This window comes from Poecilia formosa, unplaced genomic scaffold (assembly GCF_000485575.1).
Source record: "Poecilia formosa unplaced genomic scaffold, Poecilia_formosa-5.1.2 Scaffold24, whole genome shotgun sequence".
NCBI classification, from domain to species: domain Eukaryota; kingdom Metazoa; phylum Chordata; class Actinopteri; order Cyprinodontiformes; family Poeciliidae; genus Poecilia; species Poecilia formosa.
The window spans coordinates 1,066,859-1,084,901 of NW_006799963.1; the positions used below are offsets into that span (position 1 = coordinate 1,066,859).

General features: G+C 42.7%; 1 protein-coding gene and 1 long non-coding RNA gene across 2 annotated transcripts; one reads left to right on the top strand and one right to left on the bottom strand.

The window, feature by feature from the left end:
• Positions 1-190: 190 nt before the first annotated feature.
• Positions 191-2,487, bottom strand: LOC103135329 (uncharacterized). Its single transcript, XR_475921.2, has 2 exons — positions 2,000-2,487; positions 191-767 (listed from the first exon to the last, which is right to left on the bottom strand). It is a non-coding gene; the product is annotated as an uncharacterized LOC103135329 (long non-coding RNA).
• A 2,910-nt stretch (positions 2,488-5,397) lies between these two features.
• LOC103135328 (myosin-6-like) lies at positions 5,398-17,613 on the top strand. The gene is made up of 39 exons (XM_016669420.1): positions 5,398-5,485; positions 5,559-5,607; positions 6,303-6,514; positions 6,646-6,789; positions 6,881-7,037; positions 7,124-7,151; positions 7,259-7,364; positions 7,449-7,541; positions 7,738-7,801; positions 8,003-8,101; positions 8,185-8,288; positions 8,372-8,510; positions 8,621-8,739; positions 8,829-8,978; positions 9,057-9,227; positions 9,395-9,704; positions 9,791-9,870; positions 9,956-10,161; positions 10,443-10,566; positions 10,683-10,819; positions 10,922-11,177; positions 11,262-11,504; positions 11,593-11,769; positions 11,852-11,997; positions 12,073-12,163; positions 12,246-12,635; positions 13,448-13,574; positions 13,680-13,798; positions 13,889-14,085; positions 14,166-14,349; positions 14,436-14,601; positions 14,685-14,809; positions 14,902-15,210; positions 15,310-15,513; positions 16,177-16,473; positions 16,577-16,681; positions 17,069-17,164; positions 17,241-17,375; positions 17,473-17,613. Exons 3-39 carry the CDS (start codon positions 6,311-6,313, stop codon positions 17,491-17,493), a joined length of 5,823 nt encoding a protein of 1,940 aa, XP_016524906.1. The 5' UTR covers positions 5,398-5,485; positions 5,559-5,607; positions 6,303-6,310; the 3' UTR covers positions 17,494-17,613.
• The last annotated feature ends 430 nt before the right edge of the window (positions 17,614-18,043 follow it).

Genomic DNA, 18,043 nt, shown 5'->3' on the forward strand with positions numbered 1-18,043 from the left:
TGTTACATTTTAGTTTTATTTTGTCTTATTGGTCATATTACCAGAGCAAAGTTTTTTGTATTCTCATAGGTTTGGCTGTTTAGGCCGTTTTTAATATTAGACATATAGGCTTCATCTGTTAGCAGGTGGAAGTGGCGCAAACCCTAACAGTAATTAGATTTCATCTGGCATAATTAAGTCAATGATGTTGATAATTATTTATTATTTATTCAAAAAGCTGAAAGATTCGTAATTACAAATATAGTCATCTTTGATTAAAGACAATGAGGGACATTATTCTTAATGCAACAGCCCTTATAACTGTTCTAAGAATGTATTTATTTATTTTTGCAATAGCCACACAAACATTTTCTTTCATTAAGTGGACAGTTCCAACTCTAAACATATTTATTTATTTATTTAACATATATACAGTCTTATTCAGTAAAATAGAATATGCATTGTGAAAAGGTTGTTTGTCTAATCAAAATGGTCTTTTCAAAATGACTTTGGCTTTGTTCAAGTATTTCACTTCCCCCAATCTCATGTCCCCTAAGACGGCAACAGGTGGGCAGACGTTGCTTTGTTCGTGCCACCTGACTCAGCCTGTCTTTGAAGACAAAGGACGTCGGCCGTGGAGACGGTGCGACGACAGCTGAGAATGGATTTACACACCGGTATGTTCCAGCCTGAAGGTTAGAGCGACTCGTCTGAACAGAAGGTGTGAAATCAGAGACACGGCGAAGAGACGGACAAGGGTAAGGTGGCCGACACGGGCTGGCATACGTCTGCAAAACACAACCATGTTATTAGAGAGGCTGTGCACGTTGCCTTAAGCATCATGGTCTGTGTAACGCTGAGGGGACAAAATGAAGGTTACCATGGGTTCAGGAAAAGTAGCCACATCATTTTTCCACAATTGTTTCATTGCAACCACTTATACTGACGTATTTTTTGGGGGGGATTTTATGTGATAGATCAGTGGAGAAAGTGGAAGGAAATTGCACATTTAGGCTTTTAAATATTTTATAATTCAAAATTTGTTAAATTTGTTTAACCCATTTTACTCTGATACCCTTGATTGCAATCCTATGCAAGCAATTGCCTTCAGATGTCACCTATAATCAGTAAACAGTCTTTGATTTAATCTCAAAATAAATCCGATTGTTCTGTGAAGGTCTCAGAGATTTGTTGGTAAACAAATTGAGAGGCCCACTGTAACTGGAGGAGCTGTAGAAATCCACAGCTCAGGTTGATGGGACAACTCTGTCATGTGATCCACAAATGCATTAGAAGATGTGAAAAGATGTGTTAAAAAGGTCGTTTTCGTAAAGAAAACACATCCAATTTGAACAGGGAATATACACAAACAAGACCAAAAGTTGAAATTTGGACCTGCATGCAAAATATTATGCGACATTACAACCAACACTACAAATGCCCCAGAACACAGTGGAGATATTTTAAGATGTACTGGAAGAAATGGTGCAAAATGTAATATATTTAGTCACTACCATCGCAGAATCAGATTAAACACTGGTTTTAATCATAACATGAGAAACCGTTCAGTCGATGAACTCCACCTGACCACTCCCACCGACACGCTGCATCCCCCACATGCACACCTCTGCCCTCACCTTCCTGCTGGTTCAAACAAAGCACCAGCGTGCAAATGGCTGCCCTAAAGAGACAACAGAGGTTGCTGTACAAGTCCCGGCTGAGAAAGAAAGCTGCTGGCATGAGGAATATGTCAGGAACAATAAGTCTGAAAGAGTGACACTTCTGTAAGAGGGGTAACAGGCAGACAGGAAGTTAAAAGACGTCTCAAAGTGTCTGTGAGCTATCAAGTGATGAAAGAGGCTTGTTAAACAGAGCAGAGGTCTTGGAGTAGAAGATTCTTTCTCCAGACATGTCTGAGACAAATTATCACCCTCCAGGCAGGCCGACACTCTGCATGGCGAAGAAATAACTCTCTTGATCCTTGAGTTGACAGTCAACACTTCTGAATTTAAACATTTACCTTAGCTTATCTTCTCTGTACTGGGGCTAGAAAAAGGGAAGAAAACTTTAAAACGATTTAACTCACTCAAACAAAAAAGCTGTCTTATTAAGTAATAAATTATGACGGAGACGAACAAAACAAAACAAAACAAACAAAAAAAAACAAACAACCATCTTCAGCTTCCAAAACAAACATGGAGGTGTTATTTTTATCTGCACGCACGCGCGCGGTCACAAAGGTTGCTACAGCGGAGGAGGACGAATGACGCCTTCGTTCACTTAAGCTCGACAGAAGGAATCCTGAAACTATTTCACAGGTTTATCTTTGTCCTCAAGGCTAAATGGAAGGAAACAATGCGGGTCCAACAAGATGCGCGGTCGGTCAGTGTGCAGTTACGGCATGAAGTAGCTGTCAAGAGCCCGGGGGCGTGTACGGTGTACGGCGACCCCCCCGGCGACAGCTGCGTCTCTGATGGCGCCTTTGGTTGGAAAGTGTGAACATAACGGGAAAAACGTCTCAGAATGTAGGTTGAAATTGGTTTTCTTTTTAAAAACACAACTAATGTTGAGGATAATGTTATCCCTTATAAAAAGGGGAGAAATACAAGAGAATAAATTATCAGACGAAACCAGTGCGCCTTTACTTGTTCTTGTATTATTTGTAAAGAGCGCACGAGTCCCCCTAGTGGACTCTTGACTATGGCGCCAATGCACTGCTCTTTCAGACAAAGGGCTATATTTCTTGCACACACCAAATCAAATGAAATTAGGATAATCAACAATTGGATCTAACATTAAAATGGTCAAATTAATATACCCTGCAACAATAACGACAGGGAAGCAGTCTCGCGAGCCGGGCCGGCAGACGTATTTATCTGCTGTGTGACACTGTGCCACTCGGCCTTTGTTCTCCGTCTCAGTGCGCCATTGACATTTGCACTGGCTTTGTCAAAGTCACGTGGTTCATCTCACAGCTAAAGGAGGCGAAAAGACAACACGGTCTCCAGAACGCCTCTAAGTCTTTTTTTGTTTTTTTAAGGCATTATGCTCAGGAATCCTTTGGCTGACACCCAGAGGACTGTCACAAGGTGTGTGCTGATGTTATTTGAGAAAACTAGACCCTGAAATGGGATTAAATCAATTTGCTGCATTATCCTTTGGCAAATGGAGCCGGTCCATTAACCCCCAACGTTAAATACTGTGGTTTAATACACTTTAATAAGGTAACTGTGCTTACATGTCACATATTTTTAAATAGATACCTGCTGTGTGTTTTAATTAATACTACTTAATTTTCATCTTCTGATGCAAAGTGAACCTCCACTCAAGTCTCAACTCTTTTCAGCTACATTCATCTTCCTAACAAGTGTAACTTCCTGTTGAAGAAAGGCATTCCCAGAATATGATGCTGTTCCTACCAGAAGTCACCATGGTGATAATGGTGCAACGTTGGCTTTCTTTGCACTCTAAAACTTTGCTTCTGTATTAGCTGACCAGATCCAACCCATCTACATGTTTCCTCTGCCCTTTATAGCAAACTCTACATGAGAATTTTCATATGCTGTCCTCAAAGCAGTAGTGCAGGGTTCAGTCCCTGACCTGAGACCTTTGTTGTCTGTCTGCGCCCTTCTTCCCTCTCAGTTCATTTCCTGTCCTGTTAAATAATGAGCACTAGTGCCAGAAGATGTTAAAAACAACATTACTTCCTCTTCAGAACTCTTCAGTTAAAGTCAAGTTTATGGAGTAGGAGACTAATTAGAGCCCCTTCAACAGGCTCTCCACCTGAGCTATGGATGTTTGCAGTCCTCCAAAGCTTTAATAGAGCTTTGGAGGACTGAAGCTTTAATGGCTGCTTCTCTGATTAATGCTCTCCCTACTTGTCCAGTGCAGTAGGTTGTGCCATACTCTTTTCCATCTTCAGATGATGGATTTGACCGTGCAATCAGCTGCAGCGGATTTTATTTAGGGGTGTCAGAGTTAAGAATAGAAATGAATACCAGACTTTTATGGAAAGGATGTTGAAATTCATCTAAGATGTGTGCATTAAAGGTGTGGCATGTAACTTTTATAAAAATGTTTTTTGCTATTTTATTATTATTATTATTATTATTATTTGCATATTTCTTAAAACCTTCACTGTGTACTTACAGTATATTATGAGACAGAAATTCTGTGAAAAAATTGAGCTCCTCTGATTCCTCCTGTGGTCCTTTCACAGATTATCTGTCTCATACTACCAGGACTCAGTGACGGTTTTCACAAATATCTAAAAGGAACGTAAATTTCTACAGGTTTCCTACTGCTGCTGCAAATATGCCAGACTCAGACCAAGACAAACTGTCTCGTTTATTCACAAAACAACTCTTAACTGGCCCTAAATGTTCAGCCTCTGCATCGGTTTGAAGCATGCATACAGGCTGCATATAGAAGGGCTGAAGAGGCTTGAAAAGCTAGTTGTTGAAATCCGTGAAAGGGACAAAAGACAGCTGAGAATGAGAGCCTCGGTGTGCTGAGGAGTGCGACACAAGGAGCAGACAGCCAATTAACGAGACCCACGAGGTTGCTGAACTCCCAGCGTGTGAAATCCTCGGTGTCACAGGGACTCGTGTGCTTCTTCAGGGGGTCTTAAGGTGGTCGGCTCAATAAACACCTGACTTAAAGATGTCTTCTGTTAACGTGACGCTTATTATCAGCATTGATCCTGCTACTAATGATACGGAGTTCACTGAGAAGGTGGTGGATATCCCGTCTGAGGTGAATGTATTTATTTCCAGCACGGTACGGAGAGCTTTGCGAGCAGGCAGCTGTCCCACCCAACCTTTTATTGTGGACAGAGGAGGGCACACTGTCCAGAGGGAGGCAAGGAAGGTCTGCGAGAAAGAATCCAAGCCAAAGTATTCACAAGGTTATCTTTGTCCTCCAGGACAGTTGAATCCTCTGACAATAGGGACTCTGACAGTGTGATGTTCAACCTTATTGTAGTGTGAGTGAAAGGTTCTTTTTCCGCTTTGGAAAAACTGTAAGAAAACATCAACATGGCTTTTTCTGCACATTTCCCCCATACAAGCAAATATTTATTGAGTTAATCAGCAAAATAATTTGTAACAGCAAAAAAAAAAATAAATATTTTGCACATTTTAGACAAAAAAAAAATCCTGAAAATTTGTCTCGTAAATACCACTCAGCCTTCAGTGTTGGGCAGGAATCTTTTCTGAGATTTCAGTATTTTTTATTTTTTTTGTCTTCCATCTTTCAAGAAGGTCAGGACCGAAATAGATCCTGATTTAGAATCTTCTGATAGTCTTTACGTGCAACAGCCAATAGAAACGTGGCAGCTATGACTGTCCACACCTTCTTATTTCTAAATGCAGATGTTCCCTTTTGTGCTCTTGCTCTGTCCTTGTAGGGGGGGAGCTGCTTCAGCAAAGCACTGCCTACTGGATGTATAAAAAGAGGAGATCCAGAGAAGCTGCAGCAGCAAAGGACAGAAACAGCACACCTGCCGGTCAGTACGCCATCATTTCATCACTAATCCTGTCAGTGACTCAAAATCTGATGTAACATTTCACCTTTTAAAGACTCATCCAGCAGAACAAGTCAGCTAAAGAGAAGAGGACCATCAAACAGGTAAAGAAGGTCATAAGTTCCCCAATAGAAAATAAATGACTTTAGGGTAATTCACCTGTCTAGTTTTTGGTGCAGCAGTCTATATTTCACATATGATAATAATAATAATAATAATAATAATAATAATATAGTTTTATTTCAGCCGTAAACAGGGAAAAGTCAATAACAACAGCGCTACTAATCTTAATAACCAACAATAACCAATAGTGCTGCTAAAGAAACATAGGAGAAATGAAGATTAAGAGTAAAGAAAATGATCAAATAAACACTGAATATGTGAAATTAATTAAATTAGCAAGTGTGACTTGTTGATGCAATAAGAGCAGGAATCATGGGAAACAATGTTGATCACAGTGAGTAAATGATGAACCGATTAAGTAACCAATCAGCTGAATAATCGATCAGTCAGTCTAATAAAATAACTAGTATTTTAGGGATGGTTGTATTTGAAATTTGCATTTAATTTCTTTGCAGTTCTGTGTTGCAATAGTTTTTTCCTGGTAAATAGTCTTCACATCTTTATGTCCTATCATTCTGAAATTTTTTAAAGAAGAAAAAAAGATTGTAGTTGAGAACGTACTTTTAACACATTTCTAGTTTAGTTTTATTTAGGTTCGGGACTTCTCTGGATTCTTTGGAGAGTAAAAGTAATCCACTGCCTAAATCTTTTGAAATCAAACCCCAACTTTCCACAGCTTTCAAGATGTCAGGTGACGCCATAATGGCGGAGTTTGGGCCAGCAGCGTCCTTCCTGAGAAAATCCGACAAGGAGCGACTGGAGGCCCAAACGCGACCTTTTGACATGAAGAGGGCCTGTTTCGTGCCCGATCCCGAAGTGGAGTATGTTAAAGCCACAGTTACCAGCAGAGATGGGGACAAAGTCACCGTTGAAACTGAAACTGGAAAGGTAAGCAGGGCGCAAATGTACATTTGTAACCTGGAGAAATGGTTGTGGTTAAAAACAAAAAAACCCAACAACTTTTAGTGGATCTTAAATGAATTTGAACAGAGATGTTTGCTGTGATGAATGTCTTACAGACTGTTACGGTTAAGGAGGTAGATGTCCACCCCCAGAACCCGCCAAAGTTTGATAAAATCGAAGACATGGCCATGTTCACCTTCCTCCATGAGCCCGCGGTGTTGTTTAACCTCAAAGAGCGTTACGCGGCATGGATGATCTATGTGAGCAATCGCTACAAACATCAACAAGCTGCTTGTTTTCAACTTTACGTTCACAGCATGTCATACGTTTTCTGTCCGTCTCTGGCATCAGACCTACTCAGGGCTCTTCTGCGTCACCGTCAATCCTTACAAGTGGCTGCCGGTGTACGATAAATCGGTGGTTAACGCCTACAGAGGAAAGAAGAGGAGTGAAGCTCCTCCTCACATCTACTCCATCTCTGACAACGCCTACCAGTACATGTTGTCGGGTGAGTTCCAGCTAGAAAAGAATGTCAGAAATTATCCAGATATTAAAAGACAAATGGACTAACACAGATCTTGTTTGATATCGTAGACAGAGAAAACCAGTCAATCCTCATCACGTAAGTTATATATGGTACTCAAAGCTGCTTTGATTATATTTTCAAGCTGATTTCTTTAACCTTTATATCATATTTATTATGTATACTATATGTTTTTCTCTGCCCAGTGGAGAATCTGGTGCAGGAAAGACTGTAAACACCAAAAGGGTCATCCAGTACTTTGCCAGCATTGCGGCTGTCTCTGGAAAGAAAGATCCAAATCAGGAGAAAAAGGTTGATATTATTCCTTCAATGTTATAAAGAATAAAAAAACTAAAATCTACGGCTACAGTGATTAAACCTTGTACTTCCACACAGGGAACCCTGGAAGATCAAATCATCCAGGCCAATCCTGCTCTGGAGGCTTTTGGAAATGCCAAGACCATCCGAAATGACAACTCTTCCAGATTTGTATGAACATTTCCTCACTTCCTATTTTTTATTGCTGCATTTGGAGAGCCTGCAGAGTTAAACATCAAGTTGAAGAAATGACAGAGTATCATAAGTTGTGTGTGTGTGTGTGTGTGTGTGTGTGTGTGCGTGTGCGTGTGCACGCGCGTGTGTGTGAGTGTGTGCACGCGCGTGTGTGTGTTATTATATTTTACAGGGTAAATTCATTCGAATTCACTTTGGGGTGAGTGGAAAATTGGCCTCAGCTGACATTGAGACATGTGAGTCTGCTTTGATAAAAAGCTGTCCAACATTTTTCCATCATTTCTTTGAACGATTTTCTAGTAAAACCACATCACTTTTGTGAAAGTCAATGACTACCTTCAGCTTTATATTCATAAGAATACAAAGCTATTGACTAAAGTTTAGCTTGATCTCTTGTGGACACCCTAAATGTAATCATAACATATTTCTTTTTTTAGATCTGTTGGAAAAATCTCGTGTCACTTATCAGCTCAAAGCTGAGAGAGACTATCACATCTTCTATCAGATTCTGTCCCAAAGGAAGCCAGAGCTGCTTGGTGAGCACACTGCAAACAAAGGCTATGCAAGTCTTATAAAACACCTCAGTCTTTATAACCAAACCTTTTCACTCCTTTAACAGAAATGCTGTTGATCACCAACAACCCCTATGACTACGCGTACATCTCTCAAGGAGAAACAACCGTAGCCTCCATCAACGATGCAGATGAGCTAATTGCTACTGATGTAAGTAAATGCAGTCTGTTTAGCCGAAATCCCCCTGCACATAGTTTCCAAACTAAGTCAAATTAAATTTTATTTGGTAATAGGAAGCTTTTGACGTCCTGGGATTCACCCAAGAGGAAAAGAATGGCATCTACAAGTTGACTGGAGCTATTATGCATTATGGAAATATGAAGTTCAAGCAGAAGCAGAGGGAAGAACAAGCAGAGCCCGACGGCACAGAGGGTAGGCAATGACGCCGTCTGTTTGTACACTTTGACATCGTTGTAACTACAGAAACATTCTCTGATCCCATTGCAATAATAGCAATAATCTGACACAATAACCAATTTTAGATGTGGACAAAGTGGCATATCTTATGGGCCTGAACTCTGCTGACCTCATCAAGGGGCTCTGTCACCCGAGAGTTAAAGTAGGCAACGAGTGGGTCACCAAGGGCCAGAGTGTGCAGCAGGTAACCAAAACGCATCTATGTTTTGTGTGTGTATCAGCAGAATTGATAAATATCACGTTTAAATCAGTTTGCATCCATCCCATTTTTAGGTGTACTACTCTATCGGTGCTCTGGCAAAGTCAGTGTATGAGAAAATGTTCCTGTGGATGGTGGTGAGAATCAACCAGTCCCTGGATACCAAACAGCCTCGGCAGTACTTCATTGGGGTGTTGGACATCGCTGGATTTGAGATCTTTGATGTGAGGGTTTGTGGTTTCATGGGCAGCCGATCTGTAGGAGAAAAGATCTCACTCTGCATTTGCTTTTATGGCTTCTAGTTCAACACCTTTGAGCAACTGTGCATCAACTACACCAATGAGAAGCTGCAGCAGTTTTTCAACCACCACATGTTTGTGTTGGAGCAAGAGGAGTACAAGAAAGAGGGCATTGTGTGGGAGTTCATTGACTTTGGTATGGACTTGGCAGCCTGCATTGAACTCATTGAAAAGGTTTGTACATCATCCAGTCTAAGAGCATTCAAGACGTCATCTGAGGATTTATTCTCAGATCAGATGCTCATGTTCATGCTGTCATTTCTTTTCTGTGCATAGACATTAAGGGATGCTAAACTTGCAGAGTGTTTGATGTTTAATCTTTCGTGAATCTACCCTAACAGCCGATGGGCATCATGTCTATCCTTGAAGAGGAGTGTATGTTCCCAAAAGCCAGTGACACGACATTTAAGGCCAAACTGTATGACAACCATCTGGGTAAAAGCCCCAACTTCCAAAAGCCCAGAATCGTTAAAGGGAAACCAGAAGCTCATTTCTCTTTGATTCACTATGCTGGTACTGTTGATTACAACATCGGCAACTGGCTGGAGAAGAATAAAGATCCACTGAATGAGACTGTGGTTGGACTCTATCAGAAGTCTAACCTGAAGTTACTATCTATGCTGTTTGCTGGGTATGCTGGCGCTGATTCAGGTGAGGCCTCTGTCACCTTACTGATTATTACTTCCATTGAATTTAAGCAGTAATTTTCAACTTTAATGTCTATAATGTTCATACAGCCCAGGATGCAGGAGGCAAAGGGGGAAAGGGAGGAAAGAAGAAAGGTTCTTCCTTCCAGACTGTGTCTGCTTTGCACAGGGTAGAGTACATATCACGTTTTAGACATTTTCAAAGCTAGGTATCCTGCATCCAATACCTTATTTATGCTGTACTTGCATTAACAGGAAAATCTGAACAAACTAATGACCAACCTCAGGTCAACTCACCCTCATTTTGTTCGCTGCATCATCCCCAATGAGACCAAGACTCCCGGGGCTATGGAGAACCCTCTGGTCATGCACCAGCTGCGCTGTAACGGTGTGCTGGAAGGAATCAGAATCTGCAGAAAAGGATTCCCTAACAGGATTCAGTACGGCGATTTCAAGCAAAGGCAAGAAAAACTCATGTTATTTGCAAGATCCTTTCCATTTGGGTATAAATGATGTTCCAAAGCATGACACCTAATTTGTTGAAGTTGTCAAGTTTGATGGTTGAGGTCAGAAGTTGTCATTGTTGGTACTTTCTTTACAGCAATGTTGCTGATGCTTCTCTTGGGTTACCTGAAGTTTAATAAGACAAATATGCCAACAATCCTTAGAACTATAGAATTTCGCAGCTTACGATTTCATTTAGAAATTTTCATATTTACCTCCAAAAGTTGCGCCGTTTCAGATATCGCATCTTGAACCCGAGTGCCATCCCTGAAGGGCAGTTCATTGACAATAAAAAAGCAGCTGAGAAACTTTTGGGGTCTTTGGATATCGATCATGAGCAGTACAAGCTGGGACACACAAAGGTTGGTTCTGTATATTAAAAAACCATAAAGAGCAGATTGAGAAAAACATTTCCTGTCCTTTGACAAAATAAAATAAAATAAAATAAAATAAAATAAAATAAATCTGTCACTATCAGGTGTTCTTCAAAGCTGGGCTGCTGGGTGTACTGGAAGAGATGAGAGACGACCGTCTAGCTCTCATCATCACTGGGATTCAGGCGAGATCCAGAGGACTGCTTGCCAGGATTGAGTTCCAGAAAATTGTTGAACGCAGGTTGGAGTTCACTGCTTATTTTCACCGCAAAAAAACCAAAACAAAAAAAAAAACAACATAATTCTAACAAAGAAAACTCAAACATCCTGATTTTCTCCACAGAGATGCCTTGTTGGTGATCCAGTGGAACATCCGTGCCTTCATGGGTGTGAAGAATTGGCCCTGGATGAAGATGTTCTTCAAGATCAAGCCTTTGCTTAAATCAGCTGAGACCGAGAAGGAGATGGCAAACATGAAAGAGGAGTTTACCAAGCTCAAGGAGGCCTACGCCAAATCCGAAGCCCGCAAGAAAGAGCTTGAGGAAAAGATGGTCACCCTTCTCCAAGAGAAGAATGATTTACAGCTCCAATTTCAATCTGTGGGCTGAGTACCTTATCTTAATTTTTAACAGTTGCATAGAGCTACTGTAGAATATAACACAAGCTTAATTCCCTCTGTGTAGGAGCAAGACAATCTTGCGGATGCCGAGGAGCGTTGTGAAGGTTTGATCAAGAGCAAAATCCAACTGGAGGCCAAAGTGAAAGAGCTGACAGAGCGGCTGGAGGATGAGGAGGAAATGAATGCAGAGCTGACAGCCAAAAAGAGGAAGCTTGAGGACGAATGTTCAGAGCTCAAGAAAGACATCGACGATCTGGAGCTGACTTTGGCTAAAGTGGAAAAGGAAAAACACGCCACTGAGAACAAGGTATATTTCATGCTAACTCGCTGGTCAAATTCTTGGCTTTGGGAATAATTCCCTTCTTCATGGTAGTATGTTGTGTGCTTCCTATAAGGTGAAAAACCTGACAGAAGAGATGGCAGCGTTGGATGAAATCATTGCCAAGTTGACCAAGGAAAAGAAAGCTCTTCAGGAGGCTCATCAGCAGACGCTGGATGACCTGCAGAGTGAGGAGGACAAAGTCAACTCTCTGACCAAGGCCAAAGTCAAGCTGGAACAGCAAGTCGATGATGTGAGTTCTTGCATTAAGAGAGAAGTACCTTGGATGGACTAGAGACAAATTAGTGAGCTAATTGTTTGGAATGATGCTTCAGCTTGAAGGATCCCTGGAGCAAGAGAAGAAAATAAGAATGGATCTGGAAAGAGCCAAGAGGAAGCTGGAAGGGGACTTGAAATTGACCCAAGAAAATGTGATGGACCTGGAGAACGACAAACAGCAGCTGGAGGAGAAGCTTAAAAAGTAAAATTTACAAATCAGCAGATGTGATTTTTATGACAGTTGTCTAAAGTAAAAGGTTTGTGCCTTTGAATGCAGGAAAGACTTTGAAATCAGCCAGCAACTCAGTAAGATTGAGGACGAGCAGGCGATGGGTGCTCAGCTTCAGAAAAAACTGAAGGAGTTGCAGGTAAGCGCGCCAGCAGACATGTTATGCTTCGTTTTCTCTTTATTAGCCGTGCCTCTAACAATGTCGGGCGACTTCCATCAAGGCCCGAATTGAAGAGCTGGAGGAAGAGCTGGAGGCCGAAAGGGCTGCCCGGGCCAAAGTGGAGAAGCAGAGAGCCGACTTGGCCAGGGAGCTGGAGGAGATCAGCGAGAGGCTGGAGGAGGCCGGAGGAGCCACCACAGCCCAGATCGAGCTGAACAAGAAGAGGGAGGCTGAGTTTCAGAAGATGCGCAGAGACCTCGAAGAGGCCACCCTGCAGCACGAAGCCACCACGGCGGCACTGAGGAAGAAGAACGCCGACAGTGTGGCCGACCTGGGAGAGCAGATTGACAACCTGCAGAGGGTCAAGCAGAAGCTGGAGAAGGAGAAGAGCGAGCTCAAGCTGGAGCTGGATGATGTGGTCTCCAACATGGAGCAAATCGCCAAAGTGAAAGTAAGACACTCCTAGAAAAAATATAAGACTAATAAAACATTTATTTTATTTGTTTGTAATAAAATAAATGTGCACATGTGTGTGTAAAAGTGCATTCTTGGCCTTTAAGAAATTGGAATAAAATCAGTTTCAGTGTTAGTGTTAGTGATTTAGAAACTCTTTAGAAAAGACATTGTTCCAGGAAACACTAAAGGACCTTTACATGAAGAAACTGGTCTATGCTTTCTAGTCTACTAGTTTTCCCCAGTGTGATTTGTATTGGATTAGCTCGTTCCACATTGTTCATACACATACTGTGGCTTCAAGCCTGCAACAAAATATTTCTATACATCTTTACTAAATTGCATGTTCATGCTACTTTACAGAGATACGAGTCAGAAGCTTAACGGTATATACTTTTTATATTGAGTATTTTTGCATCTTCAGTGAAAGTAGTCTTTAGTTTAGTGCCTGCTGACATTTTGAAGAAAACTCCCATATACTAAGCTAACAGTCATTAGCACCATGTTTATGTTACTTATAGCAACACAAAGAGCCCCCGTCCCTCTCAAAAGTGTAAACATTAAAAATGTACCGAATCCCAACTGTTGCCAAACAGATGATTTAAGAGAATCTGGGGCACCTAATGTTACAGCTTCATTGGGCAGAACCATACGTAGCAGTCTCCTCAACAAGAAATATTGTGATGTTTCAATTACCTCAACATCTTGTGAGATGAGATCTTGTTACAACCTAGTAAACATGGAAATCAATCGGTTGCACGTTTTCTTCAAACATGCTAAATTTGACACCTTGTTAATCTTTTTCTTTAGACCAACCTGGAGAAAATGTGCCGTACCCTGGAGGACCAGATGTCTGAGTACAGAACAAAGTCAGAGGAGGCCCAGCGCTCCATTAATGATTTCACCATGCAAAAAGCAAAGCTACAAACTGAAAATGGTAACAAAATACACTCATGCTGAAATAAAATCACCATTTTATTTCACCATTTCATGACATCGAAAAACCACAGGACAATCTGCGGACCGAGCCTTTGTTTTACAGGGGAGCTTCTGCGGCAGATGGAGGAAAAGGACTCTTTGGTCTCGCAGCTGACCCGAGGGAAGCTGTCCTACACTCAGCAGGTTGAAGACCTCAAGAGACAGCTGGAGGAGGAGGTGAAGGTAGGCTACGGTTTCAAGAAGTTCTGCTTTTAGTACAAAAAAAAAATCTCTCCCAGCAAGACAACTTGATTTTATTCCAATTTCTTAAAGGCCAAGAATGCACTTGCCCATGCAGTGCAGTCTGCTCGCCATGACTGCGATCTGTTGAGAGAGCAGTTTGAGGAGGAGCAGGAGGCCAAAGCCGAGTTCCAGCGCAGCTTGTCCAAGGCCAACTCCGAGGTGGCTCAGTGGAGAACCAAGTACGAAACCGATGCCATCCAAAGAACTGAGGAGCTGGAAGAAGCAAAGTAAGGACTTCAGAACAATTCCCTTCTCTTTTGTTTTGCCTGAGCTGTGATTGCTTTATTATGTTTGTTTTTGCCTTTAGAAAGAAGCTAGCTCAACGCTTGCAGGAGGCCGAGGAAGCTGTTGAAGCTGCAAACGCTAAATGCTCCTCCCTGGAGAAAACCAAACACAGGCTTCAAGGGGAAATCGAGGATCTCATGGTGGATGTGGAGAGATCTAATGCGGCTGCTGCAGCTTTGGACAAGAAGCAAAGAAACTTTGACAAGGTGCTGACACGTTGCGGATATGCAGAGTCCTTTTGGGGGGAAAAGGAAGGCTTGTTGAGAAAATTTGTTACTTGAAATTCTTGCAGGTCCTTGCTGAGTGGAAGCAGAAGTACGAGGAGTCTCAGACTGAGCTGGAAAGTTCTCAGAAAGAGGCACGTTCCCTCAGCACTGAGCTGTTTAAGCTCAAGAACTCCTACGAAGAGTCTCTGGATCATCTGGAGACCATGAAACGCGAAAACAAGAACCTTCAAGGTACGTAGAACTCATCATTCAAGTTTCACAATACACACGATATGGTTGAATGATAGAAAACGGAATAATTCTGCCTAAAACAGAGGAAATTTCTGACCTAACTGAGCAACTTGGTGAGGGAGGAAAGAGTATCCATGAGCTGGAGAAGATCCGCAAGCAGCTGGAGCAGGAGAAAGCCGAGATACAAACGGCTCTGGAAGAAGCCGAGGTGATTAAAATGTTGGATACGTCACGCATTCACCTTTGTGACCTTTGATGCTTTGAGGGGAAACCCAGCCGCTTTCTGTTTTTTTGTGCCAGGGTTCCCTTGAACACGAGGAGGGTAAGATCCTCCGAACGCAACTAGAGTTCAATCAGGTGAAGGCGGACATCGAGCGCAAGCTGGCCGAGAAGGATGAGGAGATGGAGCAGGCTAAGAGGAACCAGCAGAGGACAGTGGACACCCTGCAGGGCTCCCTGGAGGCGGAGACTCGCAGCAGAAACGAGGCTCTCAGGCTGAAGAAGAAGATGGAAGGAGATCTCAACGAGATGGAGATCCAGCTGAGCCAGGCCAACAGGCAAGCGGCAGAGGCTCAGAAGCAGCTCAAAGGAGTCCATGCCCACCTAAAGGTCACAGACCCAACATCACAGACGCTTCGATTTTCCATTCCATGCTCATCACTTGTCAATGGAAGGTAAACCGAATCTACGTATTGTTTGTCGTAACAGGACTCGCAGCTACATCTGGACGATGCACTTCGGTCCAACGACGACCTTAAGGAGAACATCGCGATTGTGGAGAGACGCAACAACTTGCTGCAGGCGGAGCTCGACGAGCTGAGGTCTCTGGTGGAGCAAACCGAGAGAGGGCGCAAGCTGGCGGAGCAGGAACTGCTGGATGTCAGCGAGAGAGTTCAGCTGCTGCACTCACAGGTACACCAGCCAGCAAATGTCCAGTCCGTACCCATGTTGGTACGAGGGACGCTTCACAACTCGGCTCCTCCTTTAGCGTGGAACAGCGCACGAGGGATAATGAGAAGTTGAACAAAAGTTTATAGGCAGTTGCACAAGTGAACAAGTTTTCTGTTGCTTACTTGCATGTTGAGTGAACATGGAGCCGCTCCCACTCCTGTGTTGACCGGAGTCTAGCTCTGCACCAAAGCTGTCTTATGACACTCTGCTTCAAGGCTCATGATTCGCTGCTAAACTTAAGAGCTAAGCTTATGACAGCAGAGTGTCATAAGCTGTCTTATGACACTCTGCTTCAAGGCTCATGATTCGCTGCTAAACTTAAGAGCTACTTCTTTTTCCTGTATTTTTATCATTTGAAAATTTCTGATTTTCATTTCTGAACTGATTTTCTCTACACTTTTCACTTCATTCTTTGGAACACAATGTGAGATTACTCAGCCTCCAAACATTTCAAATCTGAAACACACACAAAAAAAGCCCTACTACCTGCCTGTATGGCTTTACAATGTTTTTTTTTTCTTTTTTATAAATGTTCATTTTCAATCTGTTTTAACAATTTTTTTAATGTTACCAGTCAGTCAAGACATGCTATTGGCGAGCTAACGCTCTGTCTTGATCTCCCAGAACACCAGCCTGCTGAACCAGAAGAAGAAGCTGGAGGGAGACATCGCCCAGATTCAGAATGAGGTGGAGGAGGCCGTGCAGGAGTGCAGAAACGCCGAGGAGAAGGCCAAGAAGGCCATCACCGACGCAGCCATGATGGCAGAGGAGCTGAAGAAGGAGCAGGACACCTGCTCCCACTTGGAGCGCATGAAGAAAAACATGGAGCAAACCATCAAGGACCTGCAGCACCGCCTGGACGAAGCGGAACAAATAGCGATGAAGGGCGGCAAGAAGCAGGTCCAGAAGCTGGAGGCCAGGGTAAACTGTCCCCATCCGTCACAGTGCTGCTGGAAATTACAGCACCTTTTACATTTATAAACGCGACCTCTTTTTTTTTCCCCCTCACCCCCTTCATTTCAAGATCAGAGAGCTGGAAAACGAGATCGACATGGAACAAAGAAAGAGCAGTGACTCTATCAAAGGGGTCCGCAAATATGAGAGACGCATCAAGGAGCTCACCTACCAGGTCAACCCCGCCGCTACACTGCAAAAACTAGTTTCTACCACAAATTGTATGCTTTAACTAAGACAAAACCAACTTTAAAATAGCTTTTCAGAATGATATGGGAGCTTGTTTTAAGTCAATAATTCCTTAATGTCGATGAAAAAAGTCCTGGTTCCACTGGTAAGTTATTTCACTTGTAACATGGGAAAAATGTCTTGCTATAACTTCTTCATCAACATTAAGGAATTACTGACTTAAAACAAGCTCCCACATATCACTGAAAAGTTACTTGTTAGTCAGTTTTGTCGCATTTAAAGTGTACTAAGATATTTGCACTAGAAATTAGAGCAAAAACACTAAGATTTTGCGTTCATGCTCAGTAAGCAACATAATCTGCTGACTGAACAGACGGAGGAGGACAAAAAGAACCTGGCCCGTCTGCAGGATCTGGTGGATAAACTTCAGATGAAAGTGAAATCCTACAAGCGGAGCGCGGAGGAGGCCGTAAGCTGGAACGCTTCGGTTTTGGTCGCCTTCATACGTTAACATCGCCGATCCTGATTTTATTTTATTTTTTCAGGAGGAACAGTCCAACGTGAACCTGAGCAAGCTGCGCAAGCTGCAGCACGAGCTGGAGGAGGCGGAGGAGAGGGCCGACATCGCAGAGTCTCAAGTCAACAAGCTGCGAGTGAAGAGCCGAGACGCCGGAGCTAAGGTGCGGAGACAAACGTGTCAAGGTTTCAACATTTGCTGCTCTAAATCATTTTGCAAAAGGATGACGTCTTCTGTCTGTTTTTTATTCCCCCCCCCAGAAATCGCATGATGAAGAATGAAGCCACTGCCAAGGCTCCTCTGCGTGCCTGTAGTTTAGTCGTAGCCTTGTAGTTGTTCTTTATCCTCCATGCAACATGAGCGGAAAAAAGAATAAATGAATTATGCATGCACCTGCACCACCAGTCTCAGTGGTTTAATTTAACTCCATCAGCTGATTACAGCAACACTTAAAATACATTTTGCAAAAACCAGGATGTCTTTACTACCAGTACAAAACTGCTGAATGTTTTCTTCTGTTTTTTTTCTTTCTGGATGACAAAAAGAAAAAAAGAAAAGAAGTAGCCTTGGCTTTGATTCTCAGAATTGTGCTTCTCGCAGCATGAGGCTCTGATGTGCTGCTGACATGAGCAGCTGAGTGTGCAGCTGGGGATGGGCTGTAGGAGGATGACTGCAGGCGGCCCGGTTCAGGCAGGAGGACGGAACAGATGAATCGGGGTTCTGAGTCGTCTCGGGCCTCGCTCTGGTTTGGTCGGAGCCAGGAAACCAATCCATTTAAATCGGGGTTGAATTAAAGTGGAAGCTACGTGTTGCATCTTTCATTAAATGACA